This window comes from Argiope bruennichi, chromosome X1, assembly GCF_947563725.1.
Source record: "Argiope bruennichi chromosome X1, qqArgBrue1.1, whole genome shotgun sequence".
Classification (NCBI taxonomy): Eukaryota; Metazoa; Arthropoda; class Arachnida; order Araneae; family Araneidae; genus Argiope; species Argiope bruennichi.
In genome coordinates, this window is record NC_079162.1 from 107045283 (window position 1) to 107070185 (window position 24903).

The following is a 24903-nucleotide window of genomic DNA, read 5'->3' on the forward strand; positions in this document are numbered from 1 at the left end:
TTTATTAACAACTTATGTTAATGATAAATAAAATTAATTAGATATTTTATCATTCAGAATTCATCATTACAATTAGGATATAAATTAGGCTTATTAGAAATGCAATAACCAATTCTTAGAATAAATATCTTTAAATAAAAACTGATTAACTATTATCAAGTATTTATAACTTTTATTTGATCTTTTGATTTCAGACAATAATTTGCAGTCAGTTTAAAATTCAATAAATGACTTCAATTTTAAACATTTAATACTCAAAGCTGTCAGAAAATATAATCACCTAGTATTGTGCATCATACTCTGTTTTTAATAATTGGTAATTTTAACAGAAACTTGTCCAAATATATAGAAAAGAGCATGTTTTTTCAACTATAATTGATTATTCACATATTATGATGCTTAATTAAAAATATAACATTCAAGAAATCTTAAAATTTTTTTAAGAAAAAAAATCAAGCACTATTCACCAAACCCTTAACTATAGTTTGCTAATTTGAAATGGCTTCCTCAAATAATGGCATAGTTTCAATTCAAAATAAAATTTTATAAATATAATAAATACATTTTGTTTAAAATTGAATGCACCAGAACAATTTATAATTATGCAACATAATGGAATCAATGCATGCTCACTAATTTAAATTTGAAATTCATAGCAAACTTTGTATTCCAGAGTTCTTCAAAATACAAACAATTCTTTAACAATTTGAAGATTTTTTCCCCCTCCCTTTCTATTTTCTTAGGTAATATATATGTACCTTTTATATTAAGACTTTATTTTTTTAGTTCTTAAAATTTATCTAATTACAATAAAATCAAGTATCATTAAATTTAGTCTTATCTAAGCTGCATTTACATTTTCTAAAATTATAATATATTTGATTAAATATCTTATCAGATTACTTTTTTTTATTTTAACAAAGTTAGCCAATGAATGCACACATAAGCTGTTGATGAACTTTTCACAGCATTAAAACTTAAAATTTGTGCAAGTCCAATCTCTGAACTGTTAAATGAAAAACCATAAGTTTTTAATTTGAATTATAACAAATAAAAGCCACACAAGAATGGATATTATACATTCAAAAAGTTTGAGCACAATATGAACATACAATAAGATCATATTTAGGCTCATTTTTAGAATGTCATATAGTGCAAAGTGAAGCAACATAATTATAGAAGATGTGAGTAATTATGTTTGCCATAAGAAGGGGCGCCACATGAATTGACTCCATTCTTTTAAAGAACTCTTACTCTTCAACTTCTATAACAACTATTAAGAGCAGCATAATAGATTATTACAACCAGCTAAGACATAATTCTTGTGTGAAAACTTAAAATATTTAAAGTATAGCATTACAGATGACAATTTTAAAATACAAAACTATAAAGTTTAAAATTTATAAGTTCTTTTTTAACACAATGCATTTTATAAATGAACTGAATAATTATGAAGTAAAAAAAAAATTATTATAAAAATTGCCCATTTACAGTACTGGTTTTTTAAAATAAAATATTTCAGTTTATGCTTTCAATTTATTTTGTCTCCTTAAAGCATTTCATCAATTACAATAGTTAATTTAATATTTTGGAAGCCCATAATTAATTGCTTGTTGCTTTCAAAAATTAATTTTTCTACAATCTCTGCTTCACTGCAAATAAAAAACACCATTGCCTGCACTTTTAACTATAGATACACTGACTTTTTTTTTTTTTTTTATCATATCCTTTAAATCTCAATTTATGTTGTTGAAACAGAAAATCAAAGGGTAAAGAAGAGTGCAAATAAAACTTTATTTTAAAAATAAATCAAACCTATAATTTAATCAAGACAGTATGATTACTAATATGAGTCACTTATATGTTTCATACACAGTCAAGACAACCACAAAGACAAAAATTATTTCACAAAATACAATAACATGAGCAAAATAATAGGGGTAAAATGAATATATGCCATAATCTTTGGATTACAGCAGTGAAAGCACTTAATTCCCAGAAACATACAAAAGGCAAATGCGTAGAAACTGTGTACCCATCAAGTTGTAGATAATATTTCTATATTACTGAAAAGAATTTAAATATTAAATAATTAAAAATTACTTCTAATTAATTTTTACCATCTCAATAAGTAAACCAATATTTCAAGAAGGAATGTAAAGTAAAGCATATGACAGCAATGCAAGTATAGGAAAAATACAGAATTTTGAAGCATTAGACAGAAATTAATTCCAGAAGCCTTATTATGTAAATTCATGCGTTAAAACAATATAATAAAATGCACTTGCGATATTTTAACCCTTTTAGTGCCGACCGAAAGTATCGTACCAATGCAAAGAATGAAGGATCAAGATGACGAATTTACTACGGTTTTGTAAAAAATTCACAAGAAACAATATAAGGAAAAGAATAATGTTCCAAAAATTCAAAAAGGGTCATATTTCGAAATAAAAAGAAGAAATTAATGCCAATTGTATTGCAATATTTGTTGAAGAGTAAGGCCCCGTCCCATATGCAATGATATATCGGTATTGGCACTTTTAACAAGTTTTGTAAAATATGTTATATCGTCGTTCGGCACTAAATGGGTAAAAAACAGTAGACCAAAATAAAGTTAATTTTAAAATACAAAAGTTTATCAATTTTTTTTGGCAATTTTGGAAGGTTTTTCAGTTATTTTTTAAGTGAAAACTTTAAACACTCAACAGTAAAATGAATAGCACTTTTTGTATCCTCAAAGAACATCACTAATTAACATAATAGGTTATAAAACATTCTAAAAATACATGTAGGGACAAATCATATAAAAATACTTCTGAAGAGTAAAATGAACTACAAATAAATTTATTTATTATGTAATGAAAAACAAGAATTTATTTATTTCCTCAAGTAAATATTCTTTATAAAGCGACAATGAACAATGTATATATATAAAAAAAAATTTTGTTGTAAAACAAAAGTCGATCAAAACTGAGCGCATTTTTGGAAATGAGGTAAAATTGGAGAATTAGATCTCATTTGACTAGACAAAGCATTTTAATTTGATTTCAAATGAGATAAAAATTTTATGTTATATTGTAGATTTCCCTAGAGGCAAGAATTACATTCAGTGAACAATTTTTTCCACAGGAATCCATTTAAAACAGGACAATGCGTTCCATAAAGAAATAATAATAATGATGTAATTGATTATTTACTAGCTGGTACCCGGCGCGTTATTGCCGCGGAAGAAATACTTTTGGAAATATCATTAGAAATTTGAAACAGCTATCTTGTTTAATTAGGAATGATAGAAGAATTTATTTTCTTGTCGACAATGAATACATTCACTGAAACTGAATGATATATAAAGGAGAAGTATAAATAATGTTTATTCTATTTTTTTGACTTTATTATTCAAGTATACTTTAGGGTAGACAATATATTTTTTTTTTCCTGTCTTCAGAAAAAAACAAATAAATTTCTTGGCTGTCCGACTCGTGAGCATCCAACATACAATTGGCCTTGTGAAAAACATGGATTTTCTAGGTTCAAAGCAATAAGTTCGCAAAATTTTATCGCAATCGGATGAATGGTACGGCAGCGCATAAAATACGAACAAAAACTCATTTTTATATATAAGATATAATAATTGCACTATGCCTATAACCTTCGCACAAGGGCAAGCAATAAGTTGGCAAAGTTTTATCGCAATCGGATTAATGGTACGGCAGCGTATAAAATACAACAAACAAAAATCCATTTTTATATATTAGATAATGTATTTTTCACAAGAAAATCGTCTAAAGACATTTATTTTTGGCTACGTTTCAAAATTTGGCGAAAATGAGAACTCAATCTATCATCTTATGAATTTATAACCCTTATTTGAGTGATATTTCTTAATGTACGATACAATAATTTCTCAAGCTGTTCTTTTATTTGATTGAATATTTGTTGCTCTGTTGAGTTTACTATTTCTTTCACTCCTGACCAAATTGCTTTTGCTATAACACAAAGAATACAGATCCATATGTTCTTCAGTAATTGTGACTATGTTCTTACCCCTGCTCATCAATGTTGTAGCTATTCATCTCTAACCCTATACCCATGGTCAGAAGCAAAATATCGTCGATTAAGAATCTATAGGCATTTGCTGAAACCTCTCGGGATCGCGTTGACACCGTATCCAGCTAAAATTTCTTCCCTGTAGATATGAGGGTTCTCTTCAAACAAGCGCTCGACACAAACTGACACCCGCCAATTCTGCATGTGAAGTCACAGTGTCTCTTCGCCGCTCATCTGCGAAACATCGCTCGTTAAGTGAATCACTCGTTATAAGAAGTTCTCGTTAAGCGAAGTTTGACCTTGACTCATTAAACATAGTAGCTCAAACAAACAAACAAACACACACACACAAATAATCACAGAATCATCATTATTGATTGCTCAAGAATAACTTACATAATAAATATAACTCATATATCTGAAGTCAAAACGATAGTGTAAAGTATTTAAAAATATAAAGATCAACTTCTGAATGAAAATACTAGAACTTCTAGTCACTAATAATCATGAGAAAAATTTAACTTCACTAGGATTGATGCACCAACTAAAATCTTTACCATATTTAAATAACAATACCCAAACAATATAAAAATAGAAAATAGGAGAACTTTTAATTTCAATAGCTACAGAACAGCCGTGATATCCAGATGTAAATATTTACGAATTATTAACGAAAAAATACATGCTTAAAAAAATCTTGGATAAAAAGTATAATTACCATGAAACACCTTTCATTATTATTTATATATTATGCTAAAAATGTAATACAAAAGCCATATTTGCTATTTTTTGAGTGTATAGTTCCGATTTCTTAGTTACAATGGATACTGTAAATTACATTTTTACAATGATATTTTAAAACCAATTTTGTAATGGAATTTTTAAAAAATGTTAAAAGATAAAATCCCAATTAGGATATATTTTTGATGCTTTTTTGCAAATTCATAAATAAAAAAAGATATATTTACATCAATCACGTTTTATATTTTTAATAAATATTAAAAATTTGGAAATATAAATTACAGGGAAATTTTTTTGGCTACTTTAATACATTATTTCCCTACTTCGAAATGCTCTTTCGGGGGGGGGGGGCTATTTCTGCTTTGCTCAGGAAAAATGAATTATTAAAAAAGCAGAGTTAAATGCGTTTATAAGATGAAAACGCACATTTTATTGTTTGCAAATGCATCAAAAGCAAGAATATGCAAGCAACAATTCGAATATAATGAAATCAACATTGATTTAAATATGCCATTGAATCGAACATAAAGTTAAGTAAACGAAACAACAAATATGATACATTTCCTTTGATTTCAGAAAAAATATATCACTAACACTGATGATCTTATAATAATCCAACATTTTCATGAAGTATATATAATAACAACAAAACTTGTATACCAAAAAAAAAAAAATGTCCTTGGATTACAAAGGATTATGCACATTAACAAAAATTTCGACTCTTTGGTTACCATAAATGAAAGTTGGTTTAGTTCTTAGATGCTTTCTCTCCAAGTTGGCAACAAATTTGTCTTGATTCAATTGCAATCGAGGTTAATAAATTAATGAGTATATACTGCTAATCTGAATATCAGAAACTACAGCATAAAAGCAGTCATTTCGTTAAGATTGAAATATTTTACATGCACAATGAATATTTATAAAATTACTACACATGCAACAAATACAGCCTTTGAAAGAGATAAAATAAGTGAAAAAAAATTCACTTAGTACAACATTAAACATGTAATTTTTTTCAAATTCATTAGGCTTAATCATAGTCTCATTGAGACTTTCTATACCATGTTCATTAACCAAAATTAAATGATCCATGGCTAAAGCAGTCTTCCTAGGTAATATTAAATATTGTTTTAACATTTTCTGCAAGACAAGAACTGTCTCATCGAGACAATATAAAACGAATTTCTTTTGGAAACTTTACGTCATTGAGAATAAATATCTTAAGAGATTTGCAAGAACAAATCTGTCTTCAATTGCTTGACCAATGAAAAGCAATAGCTTCGAAGTCACTTCTGAGAGATACAAACTGTCATTTTCTTCCTGTAAAAATAAAGAAATAAATGCACAATAACGCTTTCCATTTCTTAAACATTAGAATTCATCTTATAACTAATAATCAACATGAAAGAATATCTAAACAAACATAATCTCCTTTAAAACATCAATATGGAATATTTAAAAAAAAAATTAGATTTAAGGTTATTTTTGTTCTCCCGATTTAGCAGTTAATTATTTCAATTTACTTCCAGAATGAATTTATTTTTGTGCAGACAAAAACCATTATAAGAAACAAAAGTTTTAAAAATGCACATTTTAGAATTGCATTTACTTCTTAATTTCATTTTCACTTCATAAGAAAAAACATTTTAAACAAATTTATTATTCAAAGCAAATAAGATGTCTAATGATTTTGAATCATATATTTTACTATTCATAAAAAAGCCAGAGACACGAGATTCAGCAGGCAATGTATTTTTTTAAACAGTGCTTCACAATTTTAAGATTATTTTACATTATACAAATAGTTTGCTGTATTCACAAACAAATAGAATTTCGGGAACTGCACAAATATGAAGATCATATATTGAAATATAATTAACAATTCTGCAGAGAATCTTAGGGAATTTTTGGGCCTTATGCAAATAATTATTTCACTAAAATTTAGTATAAACATCATTTTGAGATTCAAATTTTCAGCTTTGAAATTAGTATGCATTAAGAGAGCCAAAATATTTTTCTACGAGAAGCACAAAATAAAACATAATGGCTTTAAATCCTTTTTAGATACTTGAAACTGAATTGGTGCATGCATTCTAAAAAGAGGCGTAGACTAATTTTATCTTAAAAATTAAGCACTTTATAAGTGCTTTTTAAGCCTCTTTAGAGGAAAAATAAGAACCGAACAAAGTATTTTTTTATTATTATAGAGCTGTGAGTTTGATGAAATAAATTAAGTTGGGAATTAAATGAGTAAGTATCCAATTTTATACAAATATAAACATAATATCCTTTCAGGAATTACTGAATATTTTTTAAAAACATTGGAACTAAGTTATTATTATTATTATTTTGCAAATTTCGTTTGAAAACTCTTATTAAAAAGATTTTCATCGCATATCTTAAATTATTTAATTACACAACACATGTAGTATATGAAAAAAGATTAATACTGCTACTTCATTAACATTCCAATTCCTCGACAAAAGGTTAAGAAAATAATTAAAGAAATCCGGAATATAAAAATTATGTTAATTTTATTAAATATTTAAATAAAAAATTGTTTCTTTTTAGAGAATTTTACAAACACTTTTAATTCTTTTAATTTTTTTTCACTAATAATTTTCCCAACTCATTATGTTTTGTTAGTAGTTAAAAGCTTTTGATTTGTCAAACAAATGCATTAGCTTTATATTCAATTTCAGCAATTTCCTTTTCTAAGAAGTTTCTTTTTCCGTAAAGGGAGACCCTCGGGGGGGCACCTCGAAATGAGGATGAGATGCTTCCGGCATGGTGGTTGGATCTCGCCACCCTGGAGGGTACACTAATAGGTGGGGGATCTGGCTCCTCCCATCGATGAAGGGACGTACTTCCTTCGGGGAGGGTTGTACCGTGGCCGGTGCCGGAGCTTAGGACTCAACCACAGTTCCCGCCAATTGCTGTTGCGGCGGTCCGGTCATTCAGTTTTATGGTTTAAATCCGTGTGCCTTAGGGCGGGTCGGAGAGTTAGATGGTTGACTTTCCGTAAAGGGACCCAGAAATCAAATTTTCTTTATATCATTGATAACTTTTTCTTTAGTCATCTGTTTCCCCCAAAATAGGCAATATTTTAAATGGGCTGATGTTGGTACCATTCTCAATTCTTTAGTAATGAGTGTATTCTGCCAGACTGCATTATGTGGTCATAGACTACATGTAGTGAAACATGTTATATTTTCATTCAAATTACCCCACTTTAATATTTCAATTAATGCTGAATCCTCTTTCAACAAATGCTTCATCAAGAAAGAGTGAAAATAATTTTCAAAACTCTCCACAGTTTTTTAAACTTTTTAGTCTTTAAATAAATAACAAAAATTCATCCAATCTCATTTTCTTGACATGAAAATTATCGCAATTGAATAAAGATGATTTGAAGAGGAAATTTGTAAACTCCACGAGAAAAGCATCTACATAACATCTTATTATTTTTTCTGATAAAATTACAACACAGTGCTTGTTTTTTTTTTTTTTTTTTTTTTTTTTATTCACACTAACTGTCTGCCAAAAAAACATTTTTTACTAATGCAAAATTTTCTAGATCTATCCATAATGCATTCCAACATTTTAAAAACAAGCAACTGACAATCATGCTTTAAAAGTATATAATTTCAGTAGATACTGCTCGTCTGGAATGTAAGTCTTTCAATAATTTGTCCCCTCTTACGGACGCACTCACTTAATCAACTGGAGAACAAGATACTTTGTTAGAAAAATCATACTGGAATTAGCAATTTACAAAAGAAATATTTGCAACACAAAAACTTTCTTTCAAAAATAACCATTGTTTAACCAACTTGTGTATATGAGATGCATACAAAGGTAAACGTGAGTCATCACCAAGTATGCTCCGAAATTTTTTGGTAGGCCGATCGAATCCAAAATTCTAACAGAGCTATAATTTTTGACTTAAAAAACAAAACAAAACTTACGAAATTTTATTTATCTAAGCTGTTGCGATTTTAAGCTGTCGTTGCAGTGTTACACGCATTAAAACATACAGACCGCCAGATGATCAACTCACTAAAGGGCTTAGTTTAAAATTTTGATATGGATGTATACTGTACATGCTTAAACTAGGAGTCACATGTTACCGATGTACTGTCTTACATTTTCGATTAATCCTGTTCACTTGTATTTGGATAAACAAACAAAAAAAAACATTTATGGAAATGGATTTTATTCAAAATTTGGCATAAATCTGTAAATTTAGTATTAGGAAATTCCAGCTCAAAGCGTTTTTTAATTATCGTGTTCAGACACAGAGAAAATACCAAAAACGTGTTATTCGGACATTTGAATCACGGTGACTAGGTAAAATCTCGAGTACGAATTTTTTTTTAGCTTAATTTATTTTCTGCATCTTTTGACAAGAATTACAAATGATTTAAAAGTAACTCTGGAGCATCATTAACATTTTACTTCACTTTTATTTTTGGAAGCCTTGAATCATTCAGTGTATTTACTTATGGAAGTCCACAATGAATGACATACGCATTTTCCTACATATTGTTAAAAGTTTAAAAAGTCTTTACTCAAAAATTAACTGAAGTAAAAATACTTAAATAACTGCCTAATGGAGAGTCACTAAAGAATGTTGAAATATAAATAACAAGTAATCATGCGTAGAAAAGCAACGGGAGATGAAGTTACTGTTAAAAACCAACACTTGTGGTTTTACATGAATACGTCAAATTATCTTTATCGCCCTATCGAAACAAGCAAAAGGAATTAAAAGAAAAGTTATGTAAAAGAAAGGGATATATTTCCCTCTATTTAAAGTGCTAAGTAAATGAAAAGCATATATTTTCCCCATTTTATCAGCATTTCCCTAAACTGAGATAAAAATCTTTTCCACTGACCGGAATCATTAAATCTGTTAAATATGGAAATATCCGACACCATAATGAAAATACAGCCTATAATCGAGCAGATCTAGTGTCATTCCTCCCTCATCTGAAGGAAAATATAAAAATAAGCAGTTTTTAAGGACCCGAATAAAAATAAGCAGTTTTTAAGGACTTTGAATGACGCTATGCACCCTGATATGTATTTACGAATCATATATCATTGAATATTTTATCAATTCGAAATTCAACATAACATGCAGAAACACTATATGGCAATTTAACAATTTAAGAAAATGGTTTGGAAAATAAAAGTGCAATCCACAGAAACAGTGACACATTGATTGATTTATTAGAAGTGAAATATTTTGCAATGACCAGATTACATTTAAGAGAAAAAATTCAGAAAACAAACAAATATCAATAAGTGACATTCAAATTAAATAAATATCTAAAATTATTTGCACAGTCACTGGACAAAGCAAAAATAATCGTCAATACATAGTTTTGGTTAATTCATTTCAGCTCCCACCTTTCTTTAATATTATTTTAGCATATTTAAGACCCCATTAAAAGTTTACCATAAAAGACAGCTTTCAGTAGGAAAACGCATTGTTTCCACGATGGTAAAAAAGTTGCTGTAGTCTCCTCTTTCCTTGTTTTTGCCTATTCATCTTCAAAAATTTATTTTTACAGAGACAGAACTTTCAGGCACTTATTAGGATAGGAAGAGTCCTTTTTTAATTACACACTTAGTCTTTCATGTTACATAAACATCTTTATTTTTCATTTGGTTCGGAATAAACTACATGTATAAACGAAGATCTCAAATTCACAAGGGAACAAACATGCATTTGTAACGCAATTTCTGTTGAGTTTTATTTTTGAGCAATTTCAAAGTTTAACAGGCAAGCTGATTCAAAATTGTAGTTAGTTCTCTTCCACAACGTCAAAATTTTCCCTCGAAATCTTACGTGAATGTGACTAATTTCCACGGAATAGAGCGTAGACACTACTGCTCTTCTATTGGCTACAATAAAATTTTTGCGGCGCCAAATGAATGACACCGTAGGAGACCAAAGACAGGTGCCTAGTTCTCCAGACTAGTTCAATTACGCCTGAGATACTGTAGTGAGACGTTGTGCGTTGCTCTGATACAGTAATGCATGTTCCGACAGGCATTCCGAATTCTTGTTTACATACAAAGTCAGCAATGTTATTCCTCATTTGTATATGAGCTGAAGTCCTTCTATATACTTGCCTCAGCTAGTTCGAACCTTGCTTAAGTACTTAAACAACCTGATTCGTTTTTATTTAAGAGGCAGTTTTACCATTCCCAATAAAAGAACAAACATTAAGACATTTGTCAGACAAGCCTATTTTGTATATTTTAAAGTAAAATTTGGTAATCAAAATAAAACGAGGAATCCTCATAAATTGTGCAAGGAGTGTATCCAAAGTTTACAAATGCGTATAAAGAGAACACGTAATAAATTTATTTCACTTACGATTTGGCGAGAACCCAAAGATCACTCAAGAGATTATTACTTTTGCATAGAGAAAATATTAGATATAAAATGAAAAATGTAAAATAGAACACCTTATTTACCATCATCAATACACTAATTGTATAAATCAAATGAAATCCCAGTGCCAGATTTCAAAAAATTATCTTCATTGGAAATACAGGAATACGAGTCTAGTGAAGACTGAAGTGCTCCCATCAACGAAGATTTTCAAATTAAGGGATTTGAGCAGCATGAATTGAATGATTTAGCCCGAAATTTGGAATTATCCCAAACCGCTTCAGAGCTGTTAACATCAAACTTGCATGAGTAAACTTGATTAAAGACGAAACTTTCGATCAAGACAAAGTCCGCTTCTGCAATACTTTCGGGCAAGACAAAGTTCGTTTCTGCAATACTTTCGAAGCGATAATGGATTTGTATACTGCCATAACGAACATGGTTTAATGGCAGAGATGGGAATTTGAACTCATAATGCAACTGAATGGCGATTGTTCATCGATAGCTCAAAGTGGAGGTTGAAGTGTGTCCTCCTCCAAAATGGGAATTTACTTGGCGCAGTCTCAATAGACAGTTCAATTTGTTCGCATGAAGAATATGGAGTCCTTGATTTGTTGTAATATCACATGCACCAATAGATCACTTGTGTCGATCTTAAAATGGTCTACTTCCTCCTTGGCCAGCAATGCGAATATGCTAATTAAACCTGTTTTTTGTGTATGTGTTACAGCAGAATTCGTGAGAAGCATTCGGCGATCCAAACATTTAACATCTGCCACTTGTCGACAGAAAGAACATTGCAATTCGAGCATTAATATAACGGTCTCATGAAGTAATTTGTAAAGGCTTTGTTTGCTGAAGGAGACTGTTTCAATCATTTCATTTCTGCATTTCCTAGCCTGTCATTAAAAAAGACCAGCGTGTTCGATAATCCAGTTTCTGTAACTCGTTAAACATTTCATCGGAACAATAATAGAACTTGAAAAGAATGCTAAGTTGGCATTCAAAAACAATTTACAACACTTTCTTGAAAATACACGAGTGCAGAATTACGCCTAAGTTTCCAGCAACTCTTAATGAGCTGCAAAATATTTGGTTGCACAATGAACATCAAAATTGCATTTTTTACATAGCCATCTTGCGAACAAATTTTGGTGCAGAATGATGAGCAGAGTGAAAGATTCCACTAAGATTTGAAAGTCATGGTGGTACATTATCAAGGAAAATGATACAAATTTAATATTAATAAAATTTTCTTCAGTCTACGAACTTTATTTTGCATCTGAGGGAAGAAGCATGCACACACCTCAATACCATTGAAGGAATTAAAGGACAATGAGTTTTTTTTTCTAAGATAGAAATAGATTGGCATTTAATTGTTTCTTCACACACACACCTCACTTAACACAGTAAGTGAAATCCTGTTGAAAGTTTTAACAGAACCAATAATCAAATTTGTTGATTTTAGTCAAGCTGAAATGCTCTGCTTATAACTGATGTAGCTTCTCGAAACAGAGGTGTTACACACCTTATAATTAATATCATTAAATGTCTACTTTTGTGATTTAATTCTCTAATGTGAATATACATAGGTCTTAAGTCTCCTTACTAATAATGAAGAATTTAAATGAATTACTGTGAGTTTCCTATGGCTCAAAAGTTTAATAAATATTGCCACAGGCCACAACAGATATTAACAAAAAAAATTTAAGCCAGCAGAATATAAAAATAATATTTGACAAAACAATTAAATATAGCATGTGAAAATTGCATATAAACGTACCTCTCAGCAGCAATTCAACCCTTGAATGCCGTTCTTGGATCGATTGGTGGAATCTGAAAGAAAGAAAGAAAAGAATTAATACAGCAATGAGATATTTAAATGACCACTGAATTATATTAAATCAATAATGAGTTCTAATTAAAAACCGGCTTTACATCAATCCACACAAATGCATCATGCTCATGCTTCATGCATGCCAAAATGCTAAAAATAATAAGTAATTATATTTCTCACACTACTGTTGTTTTACGGAAAACTATTAATGACCAAAATAACAAACATTATTTCCAGAGCAATTTCATGCCAGCCGTGTAATATTTATGTTACCTTCAACTGTGATAAAAGGTTTAGTTACAAATAAAATATTGATCATCTATTCAAGAAATTTAAAATACCTTTCATTATTTGCAAGAAAAGCAACTTCTCTCTAAAAGTATTATCATTCAGACTGCAGTCTCCGATCATATTTGTACAAAGCTATATTTTGAATCAATTAGTGACAAATCATCATAACTATAAAACATAGGAATAATTTTAACTAAACAATTATTTATTTTATATAAACATTATAGCAAAATTTTATGAGCACATTTTTTTTTTTTTTTTTTTTTTTTTCTTTTTAACACCCTAATACAGGGTGCATAGTGAGAAAACTGCTGCAAAAATTAAGTACCCTAGCCAAAAATTTAAGCACCTTTGTACATGTACGTTTATGTAAACTTCCATATTTTCTAAGCATATGATATTTTATGTTTTATAATAATGCATAGTTATAATTGAAAAAATTTTAAAAATTAATTTTAAATGTGTATTCTTTAATTTTTAGTATTTATTTCTGTATTTGCAAAATATTGTAAAACAAATGATGTCTTTTTTGTCTTTATCAAAAACAAAAAATATTATAAAAATGAGAAACTATTAATACCCAAATATTATGTCAACTTTTATAAGAATAACAATGAAGATTCACAATTACTTTGCGATCTTTTTGAATATTTCTTAAAATTAACAAACTTACAAGTTTATTTAGTGGATATATCTTCTGAAAATGTCGACATTGATGTAGAAAAATAGCCAAGACCAAACAGTTTGTATTTGAGTTATATATATGTAACAACAAATAAGGTTCGACATAGTTGGGATGGAAAGTGCATATTTCCTCCTGTACTAACTTGCTATATTTAAAAATTTTAGTTGCAGTTTTATAACACGATGAACTAAGTATTCCGGAATAGCTACCATCATAAGATTGGCAAAACTGCCATGAAATTGACGATAGTGCAATACCAAATTCGAAACGAATTTCTCAACTCATTTTTTAATAGAAAAGAATAGCGGCGTTTAGAAACAGCCAGACTGTAAAAAAATTTGTCTCATCGCTTCTAAAGTTTAGTAAAGACATTTTTCGGAACGTTTTTGCATTCCGAAAAATTAATAACAACTTCCTTTTTAATTGATATATAAAAAAATTCTTACTTTAAAAAATCGCAGAAAAATGTAATTATATATTTTGAGAAGAAATGAAAATGTTTTAGCAACTTCTAGTTTTCATAAATCACGGAAACAAATTCGAGAAGGAAAAAAAGAGTCAGTTCTGTAGTTAATAGCAAAATGAGAATAAAGGCTAGTTGAAACAGTTTTCAAAAATTTTTTTAAAGCCGAGACAATATATAGCGTTGCTTCAAAATATAAAACTCATCAAATAAAACATTTTATTCAATGAACTGCTTTAATTTTTTTAAAGTTTAAATTTAAGCAAAGAAAGCATTTTTTTAAAATTTCATCTTAGTAAAAATCATTGTTATAAATTGTTTTGTTTTTCAAAAATTATTAAAACTAAAGAAAAAATGCATTCATTCAAACAAAATTTTGAATGAAACTGATATCACCGAAATAGTAAAATTTTGAATTTTAAAATGGTATTAAAATATTTCTTGAAAGATTTATTTGTTCCGAAGTAATTGTAGAAAAGCGGCAAAACTGCAGTTAGTTTCTAATTAATTAATTAATTTTTGCATTTTGAAAAGTTGACAACATTTTTTTTCTTATTTTAAGTAATAAATGTGTAACGTTTGTTTGAAATCGGCTGTCGTTTAAGTGAAAATATGGAACATAGTTAATATAGCCTATATAGCCACAATAAATTTTATTTATATTAAGATAAAGAACACAAATATTGTTATTTTCATTTGTTTTATGCCCAAATAGTAAACAATTACATAATATGTGAAACATGATACAAAGGATAGTTATTGTCCTTATAGATCACATCAGGGAAAAAATTAATCGACTTATAAATTATTATGACAAAGTTTTTAACAATGACGCCTTCAGTTATTTTATGTGATATTCCTCGCAATTTAAATTAAATAAAATTAAATAGGTACAGTAAGAAGAACTCTATCTCTCTCTCTCACACACACATACGAAGCAACAAATAAAATTTCTTCCTTTATGGTCACTGGTGAGCCAATATCTCAGAGAATCAATCATTTGATGACAGATATAAATAAGTGAAACTCATATTCACCGCTAAATATTAAGGTTAGCAAAAACTTCATAATTTTTTCAATGATTTTGCATGCCCTGACTTTGATTTGATTAGAAGAGGCATGCAGTTTTTATATTGTCCAATAGCTATATCATATTACATAAAGAACAATAATTAAGTTGGCTACTACAAAAAAGAATATCAATCTTATCTGAAAGCAACAATATGGATTAATAATAGAAAAAAATTCTTTCTGATATCAATCACTCAAATTTGAACTTAAAACTACTCAAAATCTCCTTAAAAATTATTTTAGAAATTATTTCACATATTGTTATCTATTTTTTGATTAATTTTAAAGGTTTTTACATTTATAGAACGATTCTCATTGGTTATTTAAAATACCTACCATCAAAATTTACATTCATCCATGCAACGAATTCAGTTTGTTTCTCACAAATCATAGTAAATTTCTAATGTGTGTTACTTAACTTTTTATTTGTTGTGTATGGACACAGTGAAGAATGCCCAATGAGTGAGAAGTAGGATTTGTTTGTCTTATATATATAAAAAAAAAGGTAACAAGCCGAAATGCTGCAATTATGCTAAAGAATACAGCATACGAAATCTTCTCTACCATTCTATATAAGTGACTGCTTTTGTAGAACTCTAAAGTTATACAGATCTACCATTATGGTTTTCAGAAAGGAAAAACAACGATTGATCAAATATACTCTATTAAAACAAATATTAGAAAGAACAAAGGAATACAACACAAGTGGAACTATTCTGCAAAGAGTAATCCAATTAAACAGGCAGTGTCGAGGTTTTTGTCTTGCTTGAGAATGCAACAGGGAAGTTGGTCCTAATCATTAATGAGGATAAAATGAGAATAAGAAAATGTAAAGAAATGATAGAAACAGGTGTCAAAGAAAATTTAACTACGCACTAAAATAGGCTTAACTGTGGTCAAATTAATACTCGCCCTGACTTGCCTATGGAAACTGATGTTCATATCTTCGAAATGGTTTTACAAAAATGATCTCAGAAAAATAGTTTTTGCATAACCTTAAGATTAAAATGTATGACCATACAAGAGAATTGAGTACATGGCGGAGGATGGCGCCAAGTTGTACCTTTTTAAAAATAATAAATCGCCAAATTTGTTTGTATCTTTTAATCTTAATTTTCTTATTACTTTGTTTGACGAGTTTTTATAGGTTTGGCTAGAATTTATTTCGAATGAACGAGTCTGGTACCTGATTGTTCTGTTTTACTCAAAAAGTTATCTTTTTAATGATATCAATTTCATTTTCGAACAATTTTTTTATTTTTAATCTTTTTTTTTTTTTTCAATTTACTTTTGGTTTCTATCTGAAACAAAGCTATGATGAAATTCAAGTTCATCCACCAAAGCACTCAATCAGGTGCTTTGGAAGGATGCCTGATAAACGACAGATATGACGAGTTTGACCAAAACTCACAGCTTCAAATTTAGAATATAGTTAAGTATGATGGTGATGGATGGTGCATGGCTCAAATCCTATGGCAATAATGGAATGTACGAATTCAAATCTAATTTAATCTCATCGACAAGTTTTAAGACCATGATTCACTGATTCTGCATCAAAAGAGTCCTTGTTTCTAAATGATGATTTCATGTCTAGATGTTGAAGGCCCATTCCAAAGATGTATGATCCTCTTTGAAGTGGTTGCACCCCTCCTTTTTCTGTGTGGTACACAGATCTTCATTCCAGAATGTTTACTAAATCTTGCAAATCCTTTTCATTCCATTTAGAAATCCTCACGTTTACCATAAAATTCAATACAGAAATGCTTTTCAGTTTTTCTTCAATTATTTATTTTCAAAAATAAAAATCCGATACAGTATTCACTAATATTCCCTTTCATCATCAGTTGTGTAATGGACTAACAGTTGCCACAGACATGAAAAAATTCAACCAATTATATTAGGGTCTCTCTAAGCATTTGATTTTAAGTTTAACTTATTAAGAATAAAAAAAAGTTCCATTACTTCTTTCCGCCACTATATATATATAAGCACATCATATATTTAGTTAGCAATAGTTCCAGAATAACTAGAGTTCCAACCATAGTAATGAGTATTTATTCACAGTTGCCATTAGCTTTTGCATCACACATCATGATGAAATTTATAAACTAGTCCCACACCAAATCCTAGAACACTCCACAATAATACCTAAGCAAACTTTACAAAAATATTTTAAATATCAAGGAACAATATTACAATAATTAAAATCGATGATGACAGATTTTTTACACTGCTTCTGAAATCTTTAATTATAAAAAAACCCGATGCATATAAAAATTATCACATGTATAAGTAATTTTACTAAGACAGAGAGTATAAACGTTTTAAATTTCAATCTAACACAACAAATTTAACACAAATCTAATAAGTTGTGTTAAATTTTCCTTAGGAGGTTATTGGATTTTATTCAAGACACTGACTACTTTCAATATCTCAAACAAATTATGATTCAAAGGCTTTTTTAACAAAATATTAGCAAAATAATATTAAAAGTATTTTGTATGTCCGATATAAATTGCTGTTAGAGAACAACATTGCTATTTTACAATTGAAAATACAGAAATAATAGATAATTGTAAATTTCTTAAAACTGGTATTTTATTAAAAATATTTTAGAAAAATTCCACAAAAGTTTTTCCACCTATAATTTGCAATTCATGATTATATGTGAATTTTATTTTAATATTTTACTATGCATTCATGCTTAAATTCCATCATTCATTTCATTAACAAATGAAATAAACTTTTCAATTATAGCCAAATAACATCTAATTAGTTTTCTAAATACAGTTACACTGTCCGCAAACTTATACCACATAATTAAAAGATAATTTTGGCAATTTCCTATGCTACTGCTTTTTACTTTTTTCTTTTTTTAAAATGGGGATTACTAAACAGATTAAGATTTGATTTCTCAAACATCGACAAAGACAATTAAGAGTTATACAATAACAAATTCTGGCTTTAAACTTGCAAACAAACATCATTTAATGTTATCTGATGGAGGAAAAAAAAATGATTTCATCTCTCAAAGAAATGGTCTTGAAGTTTATTGTGTAATTTCTTGCTTAGATTAAATATGCCGTACTACTTCAGTAGTTCAGGGCAAGTGGCTTTGAAAACTGAGTGAAATCAGTATGACCTCTAATGTTCTTTGAAAATCGCACAAACTAAACAAATGGCATCAAACTGAATTCAATAAAAAAAAAAAATCATAACATGAAAGTATGAATTTTAACATAAAAAAACTCAATAATGGAAATCACAATTTTATTTAAGTTGGAGATTTTCATCTTACTGAAAAACTATTACTACTACTTATACTATTGATTTTTATCTTACTGTCTATCTTTATCCATCTTTTTATCTTACTTTTATCTTAGGAAGTAGATATTTGATATAGGTAGTATAATGTAGAAATTCATGATAATATCAAGTGTGAGAAGTATAAATATTTCAACTCATTTTTGACAAAGATCATTGGATTATCTTTAAAACTAAATAAAGATTCACATCTGTTATTTCTAAATTATAATGAATAAGAATGATAAAACATTTTATGTCATTACAAAGAATAATATGAAAATGGTGCTTAAGAATGAAATATATAATTGCACCAAGGGAAAAAACATTATGAAATTATTCCAATAATAAGTGAATTATTTTCAAAAATCAAATTAAAAAATAATTTTCAGAATATCAGGTGATAAAAAAAATTACAGAACAGAATAAATTACTGCAAAAACCGAAACTCATTTGTTACTAATTTTCCTGAAAATTGAGACATCAAAAAACTCAATTTCCTAAGAACTGAAAATTGAGAATAATTTTGTTGTTTCATTGTTAAGGACATAAATTATTCTATGATCATTCAAAGTACTGCTTTCATTTGTTAAGAATACAGCTTTTTATTCAATAAACTATATGACTGATTAAAAGAAAAAATATACGTACAGCACAGTTATTTTTAAAAAAACCTGTTGGTGAGCGCATAAGTGAATTAATGGATAATATTATTATTCGTTACAGCAATTGTGTATTGTTGATTATATACTGAATTGCATATTTAAATCATGATATAATGGCGAATAATCTTTTTAAAAAATTATTTAAAATATTATGTATCTAATTCTTTTAACAAATCAATAAATCTTATTTTTATACTGTACATAATTTTCAAAATGTGTACCAAGTGAAATTTATTTTAATGTTTTTAAGATAAGGGAAAATGTCTGGTCGAGTTAACTTAGATTTATCTTATTAGACTTATTTGATAATATTAGATTAGAATTATTTGATAATACTAAAATTAAATATAAATAAATAAAATTGATGACATTGAAGATAAAAAAATAAAAATAACATTGTAAATGAAGAAAAAATAATAATTCAAGGTTCTTATATACTTACTAATGAAATGGGATAATCAGAATAAGGTAGAAACCTCAGGTAGATCAGAATAAGGTAAGGTACCTCAGAAAAACTTTTTTGCGGCACCTCTGATTATAATTAATTATCCTCTGTTATCACTTGTGTCAGAACACTGTCATATTCCCAAACACAAAATTGGTTTTGTTTTCAAACTCGCCAAATATTTTTTCCCCAACCAACAAACATTTTTCATCTACTTATTTCACAATCAACATTTATTATAAGAGTATTTGTTATTTTCATATACAAGTGTGTTAAATGAAATCTTTGAATCTTGCATTTATTTTCATTTTCAAACGTTTTATATGGAATTTTTAAAATGTATGTTTATTAGTTTCAGTTCCAAGTGTTTTGAATAAAATCATAATTATATTGATAATTTATTTAATAATTTAATATTTTATTACTAATTTAATAATTTTGTTAGTCAAATTTCCTGACATTTAAGAATAATGTAGGCAAACATATCACAGACTTCCTCATCAAATTAAGTTCATCAGCTAAGCTTATACAGAAAAACGGCCAGAATACATCTGTGCACTATACCACTTAATTTATTAATATTTTGTTATTATTGTTGATTATTTAGGTTTACATAACATTTTTAAAAATATACTTTATTACCTTTTCATATAACTAATAACCTTGGCGAAATGCAATTTTATACTAATATAAAGCAAACTTGGATATCACTTTTAATATGCATTTAAATTTTAATCTCTTACTCGGACACCACTGTAAAGTAGGGCTGTGTGTCGAAGGGCCACCACGTCTCGCGATAGGATGAGGATGAATTAACTTTCTATTTTTTTAAATCTTTAGTCCATACTACTTTATTCAGAATTTTCTCTTATTTCCTGATCAAAATCCCAATTTTTAATTAATTATTGCCAACACGAGCAATAAAACTTTCTTTATCTTTGTTTTCCAGCCATGAGCGAAGGGATACGAATCTCTGGCGCCTATGCAGGTTATTGCAAAGATACTTAAGATTCCCTTTTTTAAGTTGGCACGTGTCAACAAAATACCTATCGGAAGCCTGTAATAATATCAATAAAGGGGAAAATTCTGTCACCTTTGCTCTTATACTGCGATGCGAGCAAACGCCTTTTTTCGCTTCTTCCTGGAACAAATTATGAGATGGGGAAAAAAAAAAAAAAAACGAAATTAACATTTTCAAAGTTTTTTCTTTTCGGCCCCGCATTTGCAAAATTATATATATATATAAGAAACTTCTGGGAAAAGAAGCAGGCGATGGCTTATTTAGATAAATGCTTTATTTTTCATAATCATAACAGAAAGAATTAAATTTTTTACTACGAATAAGATTTTTCTGTTAAACTCAAGAATTTGGAGCAGCATACACTCCTACTCAAAAAATAAACAACAAACATCAAAAGATATGGTACGCATTGAAAACAGTGAATTAAAAAAGACAATTTACATATGAGACAGGGGCTGCATCACCGAATGCAAATGGGTAACCAAAATCAGCAATAAACGCAGTCCCTTAGTCACACCGAAACATCTTGAAAAGGGGCTTACTGGATGTAATCATTCTGTTCGAAAAAAGCGATAATTCCGCGAAATTCGAGATAGTTAAAGCAGAAAGCACGAGTAAAAGAAATCATTTGCACAATGAGATGCGTTGGAGGGCTGCCGGTATGTTGCAAGCTGGTGCATGAGAATCTACTGTTGTCAGAGAGCTGAAAGTGCCTCGTAGAGCCATCCATAGACTTTGGTACCATTATCAAAGGAATCAAAACTCCACTAGAAGGCACAGGTCTGGACGCCGGGAAATCACCACATCGTCAGACGATCGCTGCCTGTTGCAATGTGCCAGACGCCAGAGGACACTAACAGCGCGACAGTTGGCAATGCAGCTCTTAGCTGATGCAGGAATGCCCATATCCCGCCAAACTGTATCGTGCAGATTGCAAGAAGGCGGACTATTCGTACAACGACATATCGTTTGTGTACCTTTGTCCCCAGTACATGTCAGAGTACAATAACATTGGTCCCGTGAGCATCGCAGTTGGACACAAGAGCAATGCGGCCACGTACTCTTTACGGATGAATTCCGATTTAACAATCAGAACGATTTTCGAAGAGCTAGGATATGGCGAGAGGCAGGGGCACGTTATTGAGCTCCAGACATTGCCGAAAGGGACCATTACAGAGGTGGCGGTTTATTTGTCTGGGCAGACATAGCAATGAACGTAAGAACCGACCTCCACGTGTTCGCTGGAGATTCCGTCACAACTCCCTGATATCGTGGCGAAATCCTACACCTTCTCGTGTACCCTTTTATCACTGCAATAGATAATGACGTGGTATTTATAGTTGATGCGGAGTTATCTGGAAAGTGAAACCATTCCACAGATGGCGTGACCTACCAGATCACTCGACCTGAATCCCATAGAGCATGTGTGGGAGATGTTGCGAAGACGAGCCACGCAGCCTCATCGAGCTCCGAAAAGCCTTATCACAGGAAAGGGCATTACTGCCAGAGCCAATCATCAATGGCATTATTGCCAGCATGTTTCGCTATTGTCACGCATGCATTTCCTCTAGAGGGTATCATACTTGTTATTAGCGTGGGAATCCCATTGCACATTCTGTTTACCAATTTGGACTGACGTGTCGCGACGATCGTAATATATGTATTTTTGATTCTCTTTGTTTTATTATTTGATAAGCGATCTTGTAATGCCACACCTACCCAGTGTACAATTTTCACGCATATCCATTCAGTAGTTGTTTTTTTTTTAATTCCGAGTTTTACATTTGTTGCTTATTTTTTGAGCAGGAGTGTACTATGAATAGGAAGATAGAAAGCAGCTAAAAAAGCATATATTGTGGAAACATATTCAGAAATAATATAGCAGCTAAAGGGGATTTTCCTTGTATTTAGCTGACAGCATTTATTTCAGGCGTATATGAATTCAGGTGTAAAGGAAATAAAAACAAAACAACTCAGGAATTAAAGGAAAGTTAGAATTTAATTGATTTGAAAACAATTAATTTTAAGAACATGGATCAATTAAAATTACTACTAACATAAAAATTAGAAACAGACTTGCAGAATAAACCTTGTAAGAATTTTTAAAAAGCCCTGTTCGAGAATTAAATCCTAAATGCTAATAATATGAATATAAGTTCATTCTGAATTGATACAAAAAAAAAAAAAAAAAATACTTAACAACTAAATTTAAGTGTAAAAAAAATCGCAACGCAGTTTTGCTAGTAAAACAAAGTTACCAAAGCAGAAACCCCTGTGTTTTAAAGACTCGAAATGCATTCGATTGTTTTTTTTTTTTAACAACTCATTCCAACAAGGTTCAGCTTTAACCAGTTAAGCGCATTCGACATGTATACACATCAATCCAAAATTTTATTTTGGGGCAATCGATGCGAATTTTTTTTCTAATAAAAATTAAATCTTACTCGCTTTATTGTGATTTTATGCAAACCTTATTATGTAACCATTTGTATTGTTTTCAACGTGTATATGAGTCATCGCTTGACTATAAAATGGGAAGGACTTTTTTGTTCTGGGAAACGTTTATACAATTTAAATAACGACTTCATTAAAATTATACCTTAGTTTTTTAATCTTACATAATGCTTTTAGATATTTATCACAAATACACACATTCTCTTTACAAAGTCTAAAAAAACATCCTATAAGTATTTAAAATTATTTGAAGTAGAAAAAAATAGAACAATTTTGAAAATTTTGATAACCATAAATCTTTGTATTTCAAAAATTCCTTTTAATTTATATATCATCTGAGCAAAATCCTATACAATTTAATTTGGATTATTTTTGTATTCCACATTCACAGCTTTCCCTCCCACCCCACACATATACTCTAGTTTATGAATACCAATTTCTAATGAGTGTTTTTAACAGCAATATATCAAATGTGCATAGTTTGTCACCTAAAAAGCAGTTGATATAAAAGAACATAGTACAGTTTCAAAAACTGCAAAATTCAGAAAGTTTATTTTTTTATGTACAATTTTTTGCTGTTATTATTATATCCTATTTAGAGTTGCTATGAAGCAAATCCTACTCCATGAAAAGACAACTTCTCTAATCAAACTTAATGAGTATAACTTTGAAATAGAAAAGTAAATTCTTTACTTCTCAAAACCATGCTATACAGTTGAAATAAGCATTCTGCATTTAAAATATTATATATCTTCTAAATTTTTTTAAAAAAAATCATCTGCTGATGCAAAGCATTACCCTAACATATCGGAAAAAGATTCACCATTTCTCACTCTTTACAGAGCAAATAAATTTTATTGTAACCCAAAATATGAATGTAGGTTTTATTGAAGTAATTGCTGTATCATACAAAATTCAGATAGCTTCTGCTATTGCCAAGAGAAGACAGCCATTAAAAAAATAATAATACAATAAATAAATATCGATTTAATTACACAAAAAATGAAATCAAATGTTTAAAAATTAATTCTTACACTGATTTCTTAAAAGTAAATGAGTTTAATCAATAGAGTTACGATTTGTAATATGCATAACAACAAAGGATCAACAACTTCACTATTTTTGAGCATATCATTTTGGAAATGTTATTTGACAATCCAAAGGCTAAAAAACTCGCATGGAATTGCAGTCTTTGGAAGAGAAAGAAGAACAGATCCAATTAAAATTTTTTTAATTGAATACGCTTTGTGTACAGAATTACTAAAATAGGCAGCAGTCACAAAAGAAGAGATTCAATAAAAAATAATGGACACAAGCTGAAAGATTGATACTGTTATGCAAGTGACAACATTGAATGGAATCAAACTAAGGAGAGCAAGTTGAAAAATGAAAATGTTTCAAGCATATAATAAAAATTCCTCTAATTACAAAGATTTTTCATTTCATTCATTGAATTTAGAAAGCATTGGAA

The 24903-nt window shown here is 29.3% G+C and overlaps 1 protein-coding gene across 1 annotated transcript in view; it reads right to left on the reverse strand.

The window, feature by feature from the left end:
* The window catches only part of LOC129958271 (roquin-1-like), a 116855-nt gene continuing 91952 nt past the window's right edge, over positions 1 to 24903 (reverse strand). Inside the window, exons 19-20 of the mRNA XM_056070603.1 lie at positions 12981 to 13033; positions 1 to 6108 (exon numbers count right to left, since the gene is read on the reverse strand). Of these exons, the coding sequence (XP_055926578.1) occupies positions 12995 to 13033 (39 nt within the window). The 3' untranslated portion in view covers positions 1 to 6108; positions 12981 to 12994. The remainder of the gene's footprint in view (positions 6109 to 12980; positions 13034 to 24903) is intronic.